A 22536-nucleotide genomic window follows, 5' to 3' on the forward strand; every position below is an offset into this window, starting at 1 on the left:
TCTGGAATAAACTCCACCAGCCATATGGCAGCATGGGGTTGAGATGGAACTATTCATCAAATGACTGAGAATCAGCAATCAAAGGTCTATATTTTGGTGTGTTTGTGTGTATATTTCAAACTTTCATTCACACATTAGGATTATGATACTGCTCTGCTTAGTTTTCCTTTTAGCCTTGTCTAGAGATATGTTTCGGGTTGAGTCACCTATATCCTGCTGATCTATATTCATACCACTAACTTAGACCTCATTATGACCAGTTATGTGCTCTTGGAAGGTATAATCTGAATGGTAGAATATTTTTCTTTAGATGACACTACCTAGTCTGTATTTTGAAGCAGACATGTCCAATTATCATCTTGATCTCCAGAATGGGGTCCATGCTTTCCAAGGGGTGTATAAGAAAGTCCCTTGAAGTGTGGGAAGAAAACACTAGAATTTCATTTTCTATTTACACATCACCTTATTAATTCCTATTGCTTTTTATATTTTATAACGTACGTGTGTGTATATATATATATATGAAATTTGAAATAAAAACTTACTGATAAGAGTACACAATCAAAAAGGTTTAGAGACTATTCTTCTGGTTAACTAAGCTAACTAATAATCAGTAAGTCTATTCCTTATATACCAATCCAGAAAAAAATAAAAGAAAGAGGAAAAACTACTCCTTATTAATTGCCTATCTGTTACAAGCATTATGCATTGCAAATCCTCACAGCAATGCTACAAGATAGGTATTTTGTTCCTTACTTTAGAAATGAAAAAAACAGGCTCAGAAAAATTAAATAACTAGTCCAGTGTCACATAGCTAGGAAGCTGTGGAACCAGGACTCAAACTTCAGTTTATTCAATTCAAAAGTAACGTCTCTGCTCTTTCAACTACAGTCTGTGTTTTTCAAACTTCTGCTAAAGCTCTCCTAATAACAGCACAATGTGAATGCATATACACAGAGTAATCTGAGAACATACTAAAAAACAACATTTGTAGAGCACGAAATTTGAAGCAACTTGTCTTGTTGGAAATTCACATTAATTTTATTTTATAGTCTGTAATGTACCTATGTACATTTTAAAATAAAAATAATGCTTTTTATCCTTCCTTCAAGGAAAAAAAAATATAAACAATTTTTTTGTCCAAAATTCCAAGTACAATTAGTGTACTAGGGAGATGCACCCCAAAGTTTTTCCAGTGGTTTTAGTATACTCCTTGACACCTAATCACATACCCTTGGGATGCTTGTACCCCAATATAAGAAGTGCCATGCCACACAGTGATGCCTTTTCACAACAGAGGGAGAGACTCCCATGCCTCAAAGAGTATCTCCCCACCACCCCCCGACTCAACATATCTTTCACATCTTTAACTGGCCCACTTTTCTAGCCTCCTATGACTTCCCTACATGGTAGTTGAAACTTCAACTTTTACCTATTATTGGCTGAGATAAAGAACCAGCATCCATCATCTCAGTAAAATGCAGTGCTTATTTTGTGTGACTGCAAAGCCTTTACTTCGGAACTAGCTTTGGATAGAGTCTCAATTTAACTGACCCTAATCAATACAGGAAGTTTTCTTTCCTCTAAAAGTATTAGAGAACATGGTGCTCTTTGGGGGGCTAGTTGTTAAAGTACCTCATGTTCCTAAGACAGTTGCTACAGTGGCTTTATTTAAAATAATGCTAGTTATCTTGCTGCAACAGTTAACTATAGGCAGTAGATCTTATTATTTGTCTCAGATAAGATGCCACAGAGTTTAATAGATAAGCATCCCTTTAGTGACGTCTTAAGACTCACTAAACAAATGTTTAAAGGTGGTTTTTCATTTTGATGGTCTCTCCCTGTTATATTACCTATGTTGTTCATAAAATTCATCTCAGCATTTTACAAATATGTATTAAATGAATAAGAAAGGAATTGGAGGGTGGGCCCAGTGGCATAGCGGTTAAGTTCATGCACTCTGCTTTGGTGGCCCTGGGTTCATTGGTTCAGATCCTGGACGCAGACGTAGAACCACTCATCAAGGCACACTGTGGCAGCATCCCACATAAAACAGAGGAAGATTGGCACAAATGTTAGCTCAGCAACAATCTTCCTCAAGCAAAAAGAGGAAAATTGGCAATAGATGTTAGCACAGGGCCAATCTTCTTCACAAAAAAAAAGAAGAAAGAAAGGAATTGGGAAGTATTTTAGAAGATGCTATGTAAGCTACAAATATCAGAATACACAAAGGATCACTGTGTCAAAAGGATATGACCAAAAAGTAGATTTCCCTGTTATTCACTAGCTGGCACACTACCCTGTATATTTTCATAACAACTATCACGATTTAAAGTTATCTCATTTATTTACTTGTTTATTTTCTTTCTCCTTCTCCATCCACCAAAAAATATGCAAATTTCATGAGTAAGTGTAAAGGTTTCTATCTGTCCTTTTCAATTGCTATATCTTCAACCCCTTTCACTCTGCATAGTTTTTTTAGCAAGTGTTCAGTAAATATTTGTTGAATGAGTGAATGAATCAAAAGTAATGTCCTTCCTACCTCTGTTACTGTAAGAATGAAGCCTCTCCATTCTTGCCCACTTTCTGTGTTCTCTGTCTAAAGATGAAGACAAAAACAGACAAGGAAGAAAAGACACGAATGACCATGAACATTAATACTTTTGTTAATTTCAAATAACTTTAGAATTTCATGATTGTTTTGTAAGACTCAAAATAAGTAAACCATCAAAACCAGCAAGATTGGCAAAATGCTTATTATCCTATTGAAGCACATTATTTCAAAAAGTCAATTGTAATTCTGTAAACCACTTAAAATCAGTTGAAAGGAAGAAACAACTCGTTTTCCTTCCTGCTCAGAAGCACTCATGTGTATTTGCTATGAAATGTTTCAATACTATTCTCTTTTGTCAGAACGTAGAAGTATATAGCTTTAATCTGTTTGCTTACTAAACAAGTAAAAGTGTACAATTTACTTAACTCAAAAAAATTTACATGTTAGCACACTTTTTTCTGCAGTATGTCAATTCATGGTTAGTCCTCCCATTGGTGTTCAACGGTGACTGGCTTTCAGTTTGGGGCAACTAGGTAGCACCAATGTAGTTCTTGGAAACTTCCAATTCTTAGCTCTAAATGTGACTAACACAGAGAACCTTTAGTAAGTGCTTATAAGTGGCAGCTACTATTCTGAGAACTTCACAGGTATTAACTGATTTAATCTTCATAGCCACCATGCAAAAGGTACTATTATTATTTTATATTTTACAGATTTATCCATTTAACAGATATTGATCGAGTGCCTTTTAGTGCTAGGCACTATTCTAGCTACTGGTTTACATCAGACAACAAAACAAAAATCCTTTTTCTTGTGGAGTTTAGGATCTAGCAAGGGACAATAAATAATAAATGTAATAGTGACTAAGTTTTACAGTGTCAGAAGGAAATAAGTGGAAAAATAAAATGTAGAGCAGGCTAAAAGAGACTGGAAATGGTGTCAGGGGAAAGGAAAAGAGTTGCGATTTTAATAAAGCAGTCCAAGTAGCCCTCAGTCAGAGGGTTACGTCTAAGCAGAGACTTACTTCCAGGTGAAGAAACCAACGCACAAAGAGGTTAAGCAACTTGCCTACGCTCACACTTCTAACAAATAAGACAGCCAGAATTCAAACCTAGACATCTGACCCCAATCCTGTGTCCTTAACCGCCAAGTCAGAATCAACCGGGGAGCTTGCTTAAAACGTAGGTCCTGGGGCCCTCGTTTAGAGGTGAGGCCTGGATTTCCTAATTACAAGCGATTCCTGATTCACTAAAGCGTAAGGAACAGTGCGTTCAAGGTCAGCCTCAACTACATCTTATTCAATTGCAAGTTGTTCTCTTTAAAACTGTAGTTGTTGGTTGTCTTCGATTGACTCACTTTGAATGCCAATTCAAGAACAACTTGTTTTTCTATACAGGTGTTGGGCATAAGTAGTAAGTTTAACAAAGAAATCTGCCCTTGTGGAGTTTAGAGTCTTACGAGATTTTTTTCTTTGTATATCTAAAATGCCTATATTTTTATTTTTTTCTATTTTTTTAGTGAAGTATAATTGACATACAATATTATGTCAGTTTCAGATGTACAACATAGTGATTCAACATTTATATATGTTATGAAATGAGTTTTATGAGATTAACACCATATTTCACAAATTGAATATATCTAATATACAGTTCGTGTTCAAATTTTTCTAATTGTCTCAATAATGTTCTTTATGTGATTTTTTTTTCCTTTTCTGATCCAGGATCCAATCCAGATCACACATTGCATTTAGTCATCACGACACTCTAGTCTCCATAATTGGGAACAGGCGTCCAGTCTTTCTTTGGCGTTTCTTACACTGCTATTCTTGAAGGATATAGACCAATTTCTTTGCAGAATGTCTCTCAATTTGTGAAATACGGGTTTGTCTAATTCAATGTTTCCAAACGTGGATGATGTTGGACACGTCTCAGAATCATCTGGGAACGTGTAAATGCCAAGTTCTTGAATGCAGACTCAAAAACAACTTTGAAAAAACACCAGGTGGGATCTTTGACTTTGCCAGAGGACAGAAGTATATGATGTCAAAGTGCTTGTATACTAAACAAGTGAATGTGCGTTTTTAAAATCCCTGTTTAGAAAACTGTAACTCTTGGCAAAAGGCAAGGAGTATTAACAAAGCCTAAGACTTGGCAGTCCTTTTATAATACCTCTTTACTTCAGCCACTGGGTTGTGAAGGGGTGAAAGCTATTTATACCCACAACTTGTTTCAGACTAATTGCTTCTCTTCACTCACCTTCAGTTGCACTTCCTCTTTTGGCAAAACAAGGGTAAATTTTGCACAATTCTTTTCAGTTGAATTCTGGTCAGTAAGGCGTGTAAGGTCTATTATGTCTAACTTGTCAACATACTGCAAAGATAAAGGGAAATCTCATTAAATTATTTCATGGGCAACATGCATTAATTTTAGTAGAAAGGAACGTATGCAATAGCTTCCTTTCAACTGATTTGTACTTTGCATGATATCCTGGTTTTTAGATGGGCGTGGGACCCCTTCCCAACCTACAGGGCATTTGGAAATGTGTCATGTGGTGGTGTGCTGGACCTGGCTCATACAGGTTTACAAAAGCCAATTGTTAAAATTTCAGGAATTTTGCAAGCCAGTTGGTAAACACAGCCCTTATTAAAAATTAAATTATATACACCTACAAGTAAATAAATGATATTAACAATAAAGGTAATTAAAACTCAAAACTCATCATTTTCTAATTATATTACTACATAGTATTCTCTATGCTTTAAGGTTATTTACATCTTCATTTCTGTGTGGTGGAATATTATATAATGGTGCGCTGCTGTACCTTTTCCCAACTCCGTAATCAGTGAGGTCACATTGATAGGTTGAAATCAGCCATCGTGTGAGTACTTACATCATGGAACCCGGCAAACTTTACAAATTAGGGCTTGATTTATTTTGTTAACTGTCTCAAGGGTGAGCAATTTTTTTATTCAAAGGCCAAAGTATAAATGTTTTAGGTTTTATGGACCCCATACAGTCTCTGTTGCAAATTCTTTTTCTTCTTTACAACACTTTTTAAGTATAAAAACATTCTTAGCTCATAGACTGTACAAAATCAGGCCACAGGCTAGATTTGGCTCAAGGGTCATGGTTTGCTGCCCTCTGGTCTAGACTTAAGAAAATGAAGGAGAAAGTGTTAATAATGCAGATGAAACTTTAAAATTTGTCGTGTCTGAAGCATTTTCCTTGTGAACAGGACAAAAAATTGACAAAATATTCTATAATTCAAAAACTATTATCTCATTCAGCAAAGAGGTTGCTCATGTTATTGACAAATTTTAGGTAAAGTTCTGACATACATAATTGTTGTTTTTCTTTCCTCTTAGTCATTAATGTGAACAAAAATATCAGCCAACATTCATGTCAAATGTCATATTTAATGACAATAAATTTATTAGGGAAACAGCAGATTGGAAAATGACTCCATTTGTCAAATCATTATTGAATTGAAATCAGAGTTGGCTACGGATGCAAATTCAGAAAAATCAATAAAAGCATTCTGTACGAATCAATTACCTATATGGAAATTACAATAACAGTATTGTATATTTTATTTTTTTAACTGTGTGCTACACATTCTTTATATCTGTAATATTTACAATAAGTTTATATATATATTAATACACACATTTTTTTTTCCCAGAAAGCTGTTATTCAACATTTACCAAATACCACTGGTTATGAGGATCCTATTAAGAAATTCCTGTCTTGGGGCCCGCCCGGTGGCACAGTGGTTAAGTTCACATGTTCTGCTTCTTGGCAGACTGGAGTTCACCCATTCGGATCCCGGGTACGGACATGCCACCGCTTGGCAAAAGGCATGCTGTGATAGGCGTCCCACGGATAAAGTAGAGGAAGATGGGCATGGATGTTAGCTCAGGGCCAGTCTTCCTCAGCAAAAAGAGGAGGATTGGCAGTAGTTAGCTCAGGGCTAATCTTCCACACACACACAAAAAAGAAATTCCTGTCTTATCCCAGTACAATAAAAATATTTCTTCTGAGCAATTGGTCTATACGGACTGCTCTGTGATTAGGATCACCTCTAGTAAGTATAGCAGGGTTTTTATGGTATAATTTTTTGCTAAATGAGCCTCATTCTTGACGTGTTTTCATCTCCTTTTATTTTCCTCTCGGTTAAACCCAGTATAACTTATTTCACTTTATTTTTGTAAGTGTCCTCATTGTATTTTTCTGAAGAAGGTAGGACATAAAAATAAGTAAATAAATTTTTTTTCCAGAACTATTCCTAAATTGATGAGATTAAGGGTAAGTTTGAGTTGATCCATTTATTTTCAATGAACAAAGAAAAATTAAAAATGGAAGGAGAGGCATAAGGGAAGGAGGACAGAATTTAAAATTACACAAGAATCTTTTTCTGATGGGTTGTCCAGATCAAGCTCAGTGAATTTTGCTGAGACAAAGGAGGAAGCAAAAGAGGAAGAAGTGGCCGGGTTAGATAGAGTGCTGCAAGCTGATCTATTGATTAGAAGAAAGGAAGTCATATCTTTTTGTTTTTAATTGTAATGTTCAAAAGAGCCTTAAAGGCCATCTGTATTATCTAGCTGCCATCTAATGCTTGAATCTCCCTGGGGCATCTCTCCATGTAGTCATCCAGCCTACATTTGAACGTCTTGAACAACGTGGAACTCATGCCTTCTATGCAACTCTGCCTGCTAGCGAGTTTTTTTCCTTGTATTAAGGCACAGTTTTTCTCCAAGTGATTTCCATCCATTGGTCCTAGTCCCTTTTCTCTGGATAACAGTAAATAAATTCAGTGACTTTTTCACATGACCTCCTGACAGCCTTTAAAATATTTAAAGGCAGCTTTAAATTCTCCCCTACTATAGGCTGAAAATCTACAGTTTCTACCTGTTCTATCCCTGTACTTTTTCCTGAGACTATCACTCAAAAAATTTCCTAAAAAGTCTGCATCCTCTTTGAACAAAATCGGTAGATGAGCAATTCTTCAGCATTTCATTACAACAATCTCTTCTCAGCATAGTGGCTAAGAATGTCGACTCAGGAGCAAAGACCTGAATTGCACTCCTTTCATTAGCTGTCTGATCTTGTACAATTTCTTAATCTTTAAACTTGAATACTCTCATCTATAAAATGGGGATTAAAATAGTACCCACTCTGCAGAGTTGTTGTAAGAATTAAATGAGATAATGCATGTAAAATGCTTGACTATTATGTGACAGCTACACTCTTAAGTCCTTGCAATCACCATCTCATTTAATCCTTTTGATAACTTTATAAAATGGGCTACTGTTTTTATCCTAATTTCAGAGATTTGAAACTGAGTGTGTTGAAGATCTTTCATTTGCTCCTCTAGATTCACTTTTATCCCTTCACCACCCGACACAGTGAGCCAGAAGGGAGACCTGTATGGACAACATCAAGGGCTCCCTTGCCCTCTTTCTGTTGGGTTGGACTGCTGGTGAACACTGGCAGGAGATCAGAAGAGTGAGTAGAGTGAGATTAGGTATTTATTACCTTACACAATTGTTTCCTCAAAGATCATATTCCTGCTAAGCCAGTCATCATCACACAAGTCTCCCTACCATTCTCTCAGTCTTTCCTTTACTCCACGGCATGGTAATGGGGCAGTGTTACTAGCCTCAACCTTCTGCGCTATCTTTTGTGGTTTTCCTACATCCTGTTCACTGCTTTGAATATAGCATCCTCATTAAACTCTGTTTGAATTGCCCAATTTGAGATGTCATCTGTTTCTTACCAGTTCCCTGTCTGATACACTGAGACTCAGAGAGGTTAGGTAAGTTGTCCAAGATCCCAAGATGGCACAGGATAGAAACCCAGGTAGTTTACCTCAAGACCAGGCTCTCATTCACTAAGCTGTACTGCCTCTTGCCACATAGTAAGTGAGCAATAACTATTAACTGTCTCATTTATGTGTATTACACAAGGTTTAAGCCAGGGTCTTTTATATTTTTACTGACATCAGTGGGAAGTTGGAAGGCACAACATAGAAATTAGTTTTGTTAAAATTTGTTATGGTATTTGACAACACCGTTATATAAATCTTGTGTATCCAAAACTCTGGTGAAAGATGACTGTTTTAAGTTTGTTTTTCATTTGTTGTTTAAAATAACTTCTGGTTAGTTTACCACTAATGGCGCTGGAATACCTACAGGTGGAATACATTACATAGGCTCTTTGCCCGTTTCTTTCATTAGATCTGGACATGTAATAATGATATTCTAAAAAGTGTGAGCTACTAAATCCATGGTCCAAAATGTTGATATTTAAGCAAGTTACTGGATCATAAAATGTCTTATAAGCATAGCATTCCAAAGTAGGCAAGCATTTGCCACTAAAATACTACACTTTGTTTACAGAAAAAATCAAATACACAATCAATTTTCAAATTTTTGTGGAAAAATTAAAATATAAATTATTTGAAAGCAATAAGAATAAATAAATCCCAGAATCTCTTTGTTGTTATTCTCATGCTTCAGCTCTTAGGAATCCTGTTTCATAGGGGATGTTTTTGTCTTTCTAGAAAAATTATTTTGTGGCATAGCGTATGTTATGAGGCTTTGAAGACCATCTAGTTCCTTTCAGATTAGAACTGCATGCTACGGCAACATAAAAAGTGGGGAAAATTAAGGCTATCACTTGTTTTAGGCAGTTTGTATCCAGATGTCTAGCTAAAATTTTCACTTTTCAACTAAGTTTTTATTATCAGGATCAGAAAGAAAAGAATGCAAAGTTAAAAATATGAGTTAATGCTATCTTCTGAGTTGCCCAGGAAATTTTACCATGGGTCTTATAATTGATAGCCTTCACAGATCTAAGTGTTCTTATTTGAATTGGTTTTACTAGAACATCCTTATTCTTGGAAGACATAAAATCCCAAATGTATAATGAACTATATGACAAGTGGATATTGGGAAAACTTGGAATCAGCTGAACGTGTTTAATTACTTACTATTGTATTTTTTTTGTCGATATAAAAGAAAAGTGTAGTTCCTCTCAATTCTGTCCAATAACGTTTATACTCCTGTGGGAAAGAAATCATAAGCATTATTCATTAGTGAATATCCAACTATTTTCCTATTGATATCTTCCTTTGTAACTTTCTTAATTGCTTTGTGATATAAGGTTCTTCTTTATCCTGCGATAAATCACCTAGTTTTTATGACTTAATTTTACATTTAATTCTTGATTAAATCCTTCACAAATTTATTTTAGCATAAGGTGTGAAGTCAGGATGTAATTTGACTTGTGTTTAAATGGATCATTTTCCAAAACTTTCCTCATTGATTTAAGACTCTTGACTTTTTATGCAGTTTCAGTGGAAGCTTACACCTATAAGAGGAGCCATTTAAGGGACCAGGATAGTACAAGCACTTAATATCTACCTTCCAGGACAGCTGGAAGGATTGAGTGAATTAACACATGTAAAGCACTTAGCTCATAGTTTCAGTTCGATAAATAACGTATATTTATATAGATCAAGGAAATGTGAACAATCGATAATGATAAAAAGAATTTAACGCCGTCAAAGCTGAACTTTGAAGTCCAAATTTCATTCATGTGTTGAACATTTCACTATTAATACATTCACATTATTATGGATTCTATGGAAATACAACTTTTTAAGTGTAGAAAATGTAAATAACCTAGTCAGACTCTCATTTTTATTTAAATAAGAGGAACTTACATTCTATGAATATTGGCTATATTTTAAAAGAATGGCAAGGAATTTTAAAGAATAAAATCTTTCCACATCTAAAGACTTACCTTCACACCCAGCTGTTTCCAAAAGTGTGCTAAAAAAATTCCAGTCAGTTTCATAGACATGTTGATCATTCATTCCTTTAGGACTTAATAAGCTGAATTTTTGTAACATGTTGGATTACTTTGACTTACATTGAGAACTAATGTAAGAAAATCACATGAAGAAATTTTTTTCTTTTGCTTATAAATGTGAAGACTCTTTTTACATACTATGATATTTTGTGTCTCTTTAATACTGACGTATCATTTATCCTTTTTTAAAAACTATTTTATTGGGATCATATTGGCTTACATTATGTAAATTTCAGGTGTACATCACTATATTTCAGTTCCTGTATAGACTGCATCATGTTCACTACCAACAGTTCAATTTTTAATCCGACACCATACATATGTGCCCCTTTATACCTTCTGCCATCCTCCCATCATTTATCCTTTTTTTTTCATTGTTTTTTTTGAGGAAGATTAGCCCTGAGCTAACATCTGCCACCAATCTTCCTCTTTTTTGCTAAGGAAGACTGCCTCTGAGCTAACATCTGTGCCCATCTTTCTCTACTTTATATGTGGGACGTCTACCACAGCATGGCTTGACAATCAGTGTGCAGGTCCATACCCAGGATCCAAACTGGTGAACCCCAGGCCACCGAAGTGGAACATGCAAACCTAACCACTGCGCCACCGGGCTGGCCCCATTTATCCTTTTTTTGAGCAGCAAAATGTTTGTTCCCTCTTCAGAATTTATGTACTTATTTTCTCAAATAATGGGAACTCTATAACCCATCTGCTTTTATTTGCCTTGGCTCCCAGGAAGCTCAACATTAAATTCATTCTGAATTACAACTATCTTTCTATCTTTCCTAATAGAACTATTTTCTCCCTTTGTCTTCATGGCTGATAAGGTGTTATATTACTTAGTTTTTGTTGTGTGACAAGCTACCCTAAAACTTAGAGGACTAAAACAGCAAATATTTCCTATTTCTCATCATTCTGTGGCTGGATGATGAGTCTCTGGATCTGGGTATACCTGGCTGTGGCTGAATGGTCTGGGTGGCCTCATTCACTTGCCTGAAGTCTTAGCTAGGAATGCAGAACAACTGGGAGTGGTATAATAAGAAATATATTTGGTCTTTGTCTCCCAGTTCCTGGCACAGAGATCCTAAAACCCTTGGAATTTCCTGATTGATAGGAGTGATTTTATTATTCATAATGAACCCATTTATACCATACCTGAGTTTATACTAATGAGGTGACTTAGGATGGGATTCCTAGATAGCTTTAGGATGGGTCTGGTTGCCAAAAGAACAAATGATTGCAGAGTTGGAACTTTCAGCCCCACCCACTGACCTCCATGAAGCGGGGTGAGGATGGGGAGAGGGAGATTAAGTTTTATAACAATTCTTGAACAATGAGGTTTGATGAGCTTCCTGATCGCTGAACACATCCACATGCCAAGAAGGTGGTGAAACCCAGCTCCACAGGGACAGAACGGCCTGTGCTCAGGACCCTCCCAGACCTTGCCCTATGCACTGCTTCACCTGGCTGTTCATTTGTATTCCTTTCCTGTAAATGTAAGTAAAGCATCTTCCTGAGTTCTGTTAGCTGTTCCAGTAAATTATCGAATCTTAGGAGGGGGTCATGGCAACTCCTGATTTAAAGCCAGTTGGTCAGAAGTACAGGAGGCCTGGGACTTGTGACTGATGACGCAGTGAGGGCAGTCTTGTGGGACTGAGCCCTTAATTAAGCTGTGGGGTCTGCACTAAATCTGGGTATGGAGTTAGTGTCAGAATTGAACGGAATTGTTGAACACCCAGTTAGTGTCTAGCAAATCAGAGAATTGGTTATCGGTATTGGACAACACCCCACTGAGACAACTGGAGTCTCACTCCGTACAATCTCATCCTCCAGGCAAGCAGCCCAGACTCGTTCACATGCTGGCAGAAGGATTCCCAGGAGCCAGAGAGGGCAAAGCCCAACGTGTGAGTACTTTCTAATCCTCTGTTTTTGTCACACTTACCAAAGCATGACCCAGTCTGGATTGAAGGGGTAGAAAAATAGACTCAACCTCTTTATGGAAGGAGCAGAAAAGTCACATTCAAAGGAGAGTGTATACAGTGAGGCTTGAACAAATTGTTAGTATTCCTGCAGCAATCAATTCAGGGGCAAGAGTAGGAACTAGGGGCAAGATTTCTTTGTCTACGCCCTGTGGTCTTTTCACTCCATCCTACCTCCCAAATGAAAGCTGATGATAATCTAATATAATGAACCTCTGAGAATTCCTGAACTGAGAATGAATTACCGTAAAAAAAATGATTCAAGGGCCAGCCCTGGTGGCCTAGTGGTGAAGTTCAGTGCACTCTGCTTTGGTAGCCTGTGCCTAGTTCCCAGGCATGGACTTACACCACTCATCTGTCAGTGGCTGTGCTGTGGTGGCAGGTCACATACAAAAAGAGGGAGATTGACAGCAGCTGTTAGCTCAGGGTAAATCTTCCTCAGCAAAAAAAAAAAAAAAAAACAAAACCAAAAAAACCAATTCTAAAGGGCATAGGATTGGGGCCGGCCCAGTGGCACAATGGTTAAGTTCGCATGTCCGCTTCTTGGCAGCCCCGGGGTTCGCTGGCCGGGATCCCAGGTGCAGGCATGGCACTGCTTGGCATGCCATGCTGTGGTAGGCATCCCACATATAAAGTAGAGGAAGATGGGCACGGATGTTAGCTCAGGGCCAGGCTTCCTCAGCACAAACAAGGAGAACTGGTAGTAGTTAGCTCAGGGCTAATCTTCCTCAAAAAAAAAAAGGGGCATAGGATTGAAGGATCAGCCAATAGATGGTCCCCAAAGGAGTAATTATAAAACTGGGCAAAGAGACTCTTTCTTTTCTGAAATCCAGATACCTAGATTTTTACCTGACACATCTCAGAGTCAAGCAGCTTAATAAGGCAAAAGAACAAACCATAATTTCAGCCCTATCAGAAGTCTTTTGTTTCCTTTGTTTCATGTAGGATGCAAAGTGTTGTTGGCATTGCAGTAGCCTGTTACCTGGTCTCTGCCACCTTTTTACACTCTCCAATCTATCCTGCACAGTGCTGTCAGAGTGAGTTATCGCCTCTGTAGAGAGTAGGACTGAGTAACTACTAGGTGAGTTTGGGAGGCAGTATGTTCAACTGAGCCCCTTTCTGTTCTCTCTCAGCTCAGCCTCCCAGGAGAGAGTGGGTGTTCTGCTCTGTTCCCTGCCATTTGGCAAAGGGCCTCTAAGAGGGGTGGGCTCACGGCTCTTAAACTGAGTCAGTGGCTCAAGGTAGCTCAAGGCCACCTAAATCTGGGGTAAAGTGTTAGCACAGTTTTGGCCTTAAATCTAAACCACATATCAATAGATTTTATTAATAATAAAACTAACTAATTGATCTTCCTTTGTGTGATTCCTGTGTCTTAATTGTCAATTGGTTTCAAACTTGGGAGAGGAAAAATCCCAACAAATGAGTAAAAATCTGCAGGGCAGGCTCAGTGGTAAGTGCTCACGTGGTTTCTTTTTAGAATGATAAAAATGTTCTAGAACTTGTTAGCGGTGATGACTGCACAACTTTGTGAATATATTAAAAACCACTGAATTGTAGTAATAAAGCTAACAATAACAATAATTACTGTGTCTCCTGAGTGGGAGTTCACTGTCGAGGGACCAAGAACTGGAGTAGGGAAACCAGCCTCTTGCTATTGCCTCATAGAGTTGTTGAAGGATTGAATGGAATCATAATGTAGGTAAAGCACGAAAGACCTGGGACATAGCAAGTGTTCCATAAATGTTGGCCACCAAAAGAAAAAAAAAAAAAAAGACATTGCCTCATCACTCACATTATTAACAGGTACTTTGCATTTTTCATTATCCATATAATACTTTTCCCACATGGTGACTAGTATGTATGTGTGACAGTGGTGGCATCTAAAATAGATCTCTTTCAATGGGATTATGTATAAGAAGGAGAGGATAGTTTGTAAACCAGAATAGTGAAACCCATTGTCATTCCTATATAAAATCGTCCTTTCAAATTGCCTTAAATAAAGAGATAGAAAACTGCAGTGAGAAATTTGGCTTGAGAAGTTGCTAATATATACTGTCTTTATGATCGGGCAGATGTTCTGTAAAACCCTTGAGTGTCTTGTCATTCTGCTGAAAAACACTTTACTTTTCTCAGATTTGACATGATTAAATAATAAAACAATTTGAATTTATCTTGGGAGCTTTTTTTTAAAATCATATCTCTTTTTTTACGCCTTTTGCATTCTGCTCTGGTGGTAAGCCTCTGAATGCAAGGGGCAAGTCAATGCTATACCGTATTTTGGAACTAGGATGTGGGTGAGGGAGAGAGGGAGCAGGCTGGAAGGTAAGCATTTTGGTTAGAGAACTTAATCATGGGTTGTATAGTTTTACTGACGTATGGTATCCAAAATCAAGTCCAAATCTGAGATCTATGATTTTTGGAGGAAAAAAAGCAAGAGTAAACCCTGAAGTCAAAGTCAAGCACTTTATTAATCTTCTTACTTAGCTTCATTAGTATTAACATGCCACAAGATAGAAAAACTAAAATACTAAAATTACTAATGGCCAGTCAAGTTTTATTGAGTTCCTTCTGGATGTATGTGCAGACATCCATCTGTATGCCTGAGCAAAATCAAAGAGGTGATCAGTCATGAGAAAATGATATGAATTGGGTAGAGTTAATCAGGGAAAAATGGAAGTTTTACTGGTAAACAAACAAACAGATTCAGGGAAAGGATTAAGGAGGGTTTATTAAATGGGGGAAGAAGCAAGAACAAAGGCACTGAGTTGAGAGTAAAGACAGACCAGAAGAAAAGGAAGATTACAAATAGCAATAGGCCCTGTGAACTCCAACCACAGCCACAAACCTAAGAATAGATCAAACTTATATTCAGTATGCAGAGATCTGCAGATCACAGGCTTGATTTAGTTTCTGATAAGCTCTCATGAATACCAGTATAATTTGAGGCATCTATCAATATCAATATCAAACATCTAGGTATGTATTTAAATCTATAGAGATATGTAAATATTTTAAAAATTAATTTTGAAGTAGACATTGTTGAATGAAATACATTTAGTACAAAGTTTCTTATTTTTTAGCAATTTATTGTGTTGAATCACTGAAATAGATAAAAGGACTATAATGGAATTTTTAAATTTATTGCTAGCTTCATAATCATTAGGTGACCTTATATTTAGAGTTTAAGGTCACTATCTCATTTTTATTCAATCAAACAAATTTTGAAAGTCTACTGAACTTACTGTTGAGCTCAGTGTGATAAAGAACCTTGTGATTAGACATCCCCAACCTTTGGAAGCCCGCAATCAAATGGAACTAGAACTTAAGTTTGAGAGGCAGCGTGATGTCAAGTGCTTTGCAATAAAAGCCCAGACTCCTTAATAGGCAAAGAACATTGAACTTTACCTCTGTGACCACAATTCACTCACCTGTGAAGCGGATAAAATAATCTCTACCCAGAATAGTTATTGTAAGGATCAGAGTGACAAGACATTAAGAGCCTAGCATGATACCTGCCATATGTCAACACCTCAAGAAAATATACCCATTATTATATTGTTCATTTGATCATCACAGCAACTCATTCAGTTACGCAAGAGAGTAATTATCCATTTTACAAAAGAGGAAACAGATGAAAAGATTTAAAGAAATTGCCCAAGTTCCATAGCTGGACTGCTATTTGTATCCCCTGGCTCCCCAGGGCTTTTTTCTCATTGAAGTAACTAGTAAAAACGGCTTACAAGGCAAAATTCAGTTAAGTTCCTCTCTAACCCGTGTCCCCAGTAAAGAGCTTCCACTCTTTTTCTTGTGAGCGAGTACTGTACCTTTGTTTAAGGAAGGATATTGTGTAGTGTTCTTTAAAGTAGGGCACATAAACCCCAGAGGTGTGCAAGATACTCCCATTGGGGAAGAAACTTTTAGAATATCTAATTATATTTCATTTTTCTTAATTCCATTTTTGCATATATTTAATAATTTGCTGGGAGTATTAGTATAGGAGTACACACGTATAATTTCTAAATAAATTAATATTCTTATTTGAGATCTGTGCTCAAAAATGTTTTCTTGAAAGGAGTATGTTATTTAAAAAATTTGGAAATTACTGGCATAGAGAATGTTTGAGAGCGCAAGTGAGATAGCCCTAAGATTTTTCTAAATGAATTAGTGGCAATTAGAAGACTACTTAGAGAAATGTTATTTTGATACTATTATGATGATCACATTCTTATGTCCAGGCTAATAAGAAGACATAGTGTACACATCGTTTCTAATTTTAGCAGGTTACAGATTGAAGAAACTATTAGATGTTGCCGAAACTCACTCTTATTTTCTAACCGCTCCAGAAAAATGAGAATTTTCCACATTTCTAAGCACTGTGTTGCCACTGGTATCCTGTTGTGGCATTTAATAGCTCTTACTGTCAACTAAATATTCCTGATCAATCCAAAATTCTAGCACTGTGGTTTAAGTAAATCTTCTCACATTGTCTTTTCCATGAATATGATATACTTTTTTTTTTTTAAGATTTTATTTTTCCTTTTTCTCCCAAAGCCCCCTGGTACATTGTTGTGTATTTTTAATTGTGGGTCCTTCCAGTTGTGGCATTCGGGATGCTGCCCCAGCATGGCTTGATGAGCAATGTCATGTCCCTGCCCAGGATTCGAACTGGCAAAACCCTGGGCTGCCAAAGCAGAGCCCACGATCTTATCCACTCGGCCACTGGGCCAGCCCCATGAATATGATATACTTCTAAGGGTTCTTGACCTGGGATCCACGAACCTTCTGGAATTGCATTTAAAATGATGTATGTTGGCATCTTTTCCTGGGGCAATGCTCCTCCTTAAATTCTTAAGTGCCCCTGTCACAAAAACAGCTAAGAAACACTTCTCAAAGTGTAATCTCATTACAGACCAAAATACTCCTTAGTTACATTTTCTCTAACTTAAGTGTTCTGAATTCCTTCAGCAAAGACCCCATTTAACATTCTGCTTCCCGACTTCCTCTCGCCCATTTGCCCCAAAGATGACCTTTGGTATACCCTTGGATCACCTTCCTTTTAAAGGTTCCCTGGCACTTTGCCGCTTCTTGCCTAGAAATCCCACTATTTTCTTCAGTTTTTTCTCATACCTCCTATTTTCGAGCACTTTGTCACTGTGGCTCTCCTTTGAGCCATATTACTTGTGGACTCAAAACTGATTTTATCAGTTTTATTACAAGAATACAATAAATAACAAAATGGAAGGAGAATGAATCTAGCTTTCAATGTGAGCCAGGTTTTTTTTTATACGTTATCCCTTTGATAACTGAAAGCACCCTATAAGTCGATATTATTGATGTCCTCTTGCTCTCTTCTCCCTGACATACAAGTAAAAGATACTTTGCTATGAATTCAAGTGGAAGACAAGTTAATTTCATCAGAAATATTTATACCTATAATTTATTCTTTCCATTTCAAAACATGCTTTCTAAGAAAAGATAGAGCAATCAAGTAAGGGAGTCATCACTCCTTACTAAACTAAGCCTCCTGGAGGTAGGGTCTTTGTGTTTTATTCACATTCTCCAGAACTGAGTGTGCTGCTTGGTGCATAGGAGGCACACAATAAACGTTGGTTGAATGGATAAATTGATTGAACGCTGGCTATATCCCAGGCATTGTACACTGGGAGGCAAGTCGTATTCTCTCCGTTTTATAGTTGAGGAAATTGAGTCTCAAGGAGACTGAGTAATTTGCATAAGGTCACAAGCTAAAAGTGGCAAAACTATCAGGTAAAGACATGTTTTCCTGACACTCTAAAATCCTTGTTCTTTCTGCTAACCATAGCAATGGAACACCTTCTTTAAACATTAAAAGGAACCAGATATAAAAAACAGTTATGATAGAGGTGGCCCTGTGGCTGAGTGGTTAAGTTTGTGCACTCTGCCTTGGCAGCCCGGGGTTTCACCAGTTTGGATTTTGGGCACTGACGTAGCATCATCATCAAGCCATGCTGAAGCAGCATCCCACATAGCAGAATTAGAGGAACCTACAACTAGAATATACAACTATGTACTGGGGGACTTTGGGGAGAAAAAAAAGAAAAAAAGATTGGCAACACAAGTTAGATCACGGGCGATCTTAGAAGAAAAAAATTCCATAAAAAAACAGTTATTATAAATATACTTTGGAAAACATTCAGTGAATAACCAAATTTAAATTACAAATTAGAAATTTATTTTTCCCAACTCCTCTTTCTTGGCAAAGCATAACAATGTGGTTAACTTGTGGTGACAAGATTGAATTCACTTTAAAAGCATATAGGATCAGCCAAAATATATTCCAATGTAACTGACAGATATTACTAGTATATGTGTAACACCCATAAAAGAATGCAAATTACCATGTCTTTACTCTCTAATAGTAAATGATCTGAGCGTATATGCAAGAAATATGAATGTGCTATTACAAATATTTTCACATACACAATTTTTCCATAAGTATTAATAAATCCTCAGGAAATATATTTTTATCATTATTTAACATTTCTTATGGCATTTCTCAAAACACAAATTTTTCCTAGTTTCAGTTAATATTAAAATTTCATAAAATTTGACAAAGTCAATGATTTCTTTGGTAACAGGCACTTTCATATTTCTTTCATTAATTTCAAATTATCCACAATTAATATTTTAAAAGCACTGATTTTAATGAATTATAAGTTTTCATTTTTGCGTTTTAAAAATATGGAGTGTAGGGGGCCAGCCCGCTGGCACAGTGGTTTAGTTCACGCACTCTGCTTTGGTGGCCTGGGGTTCTTGGGTTCAGATCCCAGTTGTGGACCTACATACAGCTCATCATGCCTTACTGTGGCTGAGTCCCACATACAAAATAGAGGAGGACTGGCACAGAGGTTAGCTCAGGGACAATCTTCCTCAGGCAAAAAGAGGAAGATTGGCAGCAGATGTTAGCTCAGTGCCAATCTTCCTCACCAATAAATAAATAAATAAATAAATAAAAACATGGAGTGCTTTTTTAATTTTCTTAGAGTGAATGTATTTATGAAGCTTAGTGTACATACTACCCACAACACACCCTAAGTTTTATCTTTTAAAGTCACTATCCTGAACAGTGTTTTTAGAAGACATAACTATGCCTGATCTGAAACAGTATCAATTTTCTCATTTTCAACATTTTACAAAAGTTTACCATTAAAAAAATAATTTGATCATTATTTGTAAACTTGAAACAACTGAGAATAAGAACAGAAAGTTTCATTTCAATCAGAGTATCATTTTATCTTAATGGTAGACGTCATCGTGGAAGCACACTAGTAAATTGCAGAGAAAATATGGGAAACATTTTATCTTCTAAGCTAAAATCTTCTGTGATGTTTAAATTAATTCTTTGGGAATTTAGCTTATTGATTTTTTGCATTAGTCACAACATTAGGACCTTACGTTATTATATATAATACATACATACATGCACGTATGTGTTTAAGCCACACATTGTATTTAAAGTATGAAAAATTGGAATCATATTTCTGAGCTCAAGTAAGAGCACTTAATTCCAACAGAAACAAGGAGGCCCTTGTCACCTCACATCATCAAGAAATAAATTTTATATTAAGACAGAAGCTTCTAGCTTAACATTATCATCCATAGACTTACCTGGTATTCTGACCGCTTGACTAGTAAAAAACCTTCAAAGTACAATGGTAGAGCAGTAATCTTTAATCTTTCTTGGAAGATCTTTCGCGGGGCTGGTTTCGGGGGCTTCTTAGCCATCATACCCTCTCGTTGGTGTCTGGTTTACTTTCAACTGTATCCAGTCTCAAAGAAAATGAGATCTCCCTTACGTGAGAGGAAAAGGCAACTGTTCAAAGAGGAAGTCCCAACTTGATTTTTAACCACCAACAGAACACACACACACACACATTTTTTTCCTTTACTTTTTGTGAGGTAAGAAAGAACAGGCATAGACCAACTTTAAGAGGGCAATCTCTGAGTAAACTACATGTACTTCAAATTATAGCAGCAAAATAAACAGAAGATTAACATCACCAGAGCATGAAAGGAACCGATGTGGAGATTATGGACTTTAGAGGGGACATCAAAGTCGCATTTGTTTTCTTCCACTTTTCTTGTTTATTGCTGTCCATTTTTATCCCCAGAAGGCATGATTTGAATGAACGCCATTAAAAATTACTTCATAGGATAATTTTATTGGTACTATTTCTGTTGTAAGTATTTCAGGATGGAGCTTTGTTTAAATTTTTAGAAAAATGGAGCTCTTTATCCCATGCCCATTTTGATGGTCCACTAAATATAAACCAGTTATGGGAACATGACATTTTTCCCTTTTTTGTCACTATTTTGAGTTACTGGTGAGTTACTGGTGGATGCTTGGCAAAATATGTCTGACAGATAAAGCTGTAAATTTTCAAACTTTTATTTTGTTCTTTTATGCTTTCTGATCTGTGGATTACTGATGCTATGATCCACAGACAGGGGCCCTACAGTTGTCTAGCTTTATAAAGCTACACTGGGGCCAAAATGCATTTAATAGTTGCATGTGGGAAATGGTCCTTGACAGACTGGATTTGGCCCAACACTGTGCAAGGAATGCTGGGGGAAGGAAACACTGGAAGGAATTTTGGGTTGTTTTGCAGGAGTCCTGAGAAGTTCCACCACTTCTTATTTCACCCTCAATATTTCAGAATTACTCTAGATTTAGTATAGCCTGGGCCTGGGCATTCTTCCCAGTTAGAGCAGCCTATTTTCGGACATCAAAGCAGGCCAGGAATCTCCAGTCTGATCTTCCTTTCCTAATGGAGAGACCATGTGGTTTTCGCCATTGGTATGGGTTCCACTGGATCTGCAGCTGTAGCTATGGGAGCTAAATTGTCAACAAAGTGAGGCACAATACAGACTGATTATCAGTGAACTAGAGGAGAGTGTTCAGGTGCATTATCAAAATAAAGACAGTTTGAGGGGCCGGCCTGGTGGTGCAGCGGTTAAGTTCGCATGTTCGGCTTCTCGGCGGCCCAGGCTTCACCCGGGCTTCACCGGTTCAGATCCTGGGTGCTGACATGGCACTGCTTGGCAAGCTTTGCTGTGGTAGGCATCCCATGTATAAAGGAGAGGAAGATGGGCATGGATGTTAGCTCACAGCCAGTCTTCCTCAGCAAAAAGAGGAGGATTGGCAGCAGTTAGCTCAGGGCTAATCTTCCTCAAAAAATAAAAAAAATAAAGACAGTTTGAAACAGATTTTGGGAGTTGAAGATTCAGAATTACTGCCTTGCCTTTATATTAAGTTGAGACCTGCTTCCTGCTACCCCAAATTTCAAATGATAAAATATAAATCCCACTTAATTTTTTTGAGACAAAGTCATATCTATTTTTCAGTTTCAGTGTTCTAAGAAAGTAAGTTGAATGACAAGGGAAAACCTCCTGATTTGATGAATGACCTAAACGACCTTCTTGGCAGCTGATAGCTGGCGTAACACAGCGAGGAAGTGAGGAGGGATGAGAACTGAGAAATGAAAAGCAGCAGCAGGGAGGGAGACAGGATGCTGGGAATGATCAGTGATTGGAATATGAGAAAAGTAGGCACTGGCATTATGGCCAGAGAGTTTCATGGGAGAAAAGACTGCCCCTAGAAAAATGTATAGATAGGAATATTTTTGAGAAATAATCATCTTGGTAATTATTTCTTTCTTAACTTTTGAAAAAAATAACCAAATTAAAGAAAAATCTAGTTTATCAACCTCTGTAAGTTGCTTTGGTTTGCTGATTTGCAAGTCAAATTAATCCTTACTATACCAATGTTCAAATTATGTCTCCCTAAAAAAAAGTACAAAATGCAAAAATCCTGCTGAAATATTATTGGCCAGTTAGACCTGTCTGTAATTTCCAACATCATTGTATCACTACACCATTACAACGGAAATCCTCTTACAGCTATCTCAAGCTTCAGGTGTTAAATAATGAATTTGTAGGTAAGGAAATATAGTAGGAAAAGTGTTTGGGCATTGGCAAAGAAGCCAATTTTGCCACTAACCAACTCTGAGACCCTGAACAAACCCCTTAAGTTCTCTGAGATCACAGCTTCCTCACCTATGAAATGAGGGCATGGACTAAATGACTT

The 22536-nt window shown here is 37.1% G+C and overlaps 1 protein-coding gene across 4 annotated transcripts in view; it reads right to left on the bottom strand.

The window, feature by feature from the left end:
• Positions 1 to 20525, bottom strand: part of STAP1 (signal transducing adaptor family member 1) — a 39435-nt gene extending 18910 nt beyond the window's left edge. Inside the window, exons 1-4 of one of the 4 annotated variants that reach the window (XM_001501279.5) lie at positions 20058 to 20304; positions 9548 to 9619; positions 4813 to 4926; positions 2543 to 2599 (exon numbers count right to left, since the gene is read on the bottom strand). In XM_001501279.5, coding sequence (XP_001501329.1) covers positions 2543 to 2599; positions 4813 to 4926; positions 9548 to 9619; positions 20058 to 20177 — 363 coding nt within the window. In that variant the 5' untranslated portion in view covers positions 20178 to 20304. Of the gene's footprint in view, positions 1 to 2542; positions 2600 to 4812; positions 4927 to 9547; positions 9620 to 20057 lie in introns of all 4 variants that reach the window. The other 3 variants (XM_003364710.5, XM_005608743.4, XM_023638030.2) reach the window with 3 other exon arrangements.
• Between the last annotated feature and the right edge of the window lie 2011 nt (positions 20526 to 22536).

Source organism: Equus caballus, chromosome 3 (assembly GCF_041296265.1).
Source record: "Equus caballus isolate H_3958 breed thoroughbred chromosome 3, TB-T2T, whole genome shotgun sequence".
Classification (NCBI taxonomy): domain Eukaryota; kingdom Metazoa; phylum Chordata; class Mammalia; order Perissodactyla; family Equidae; genus Equus; species Equus caballus.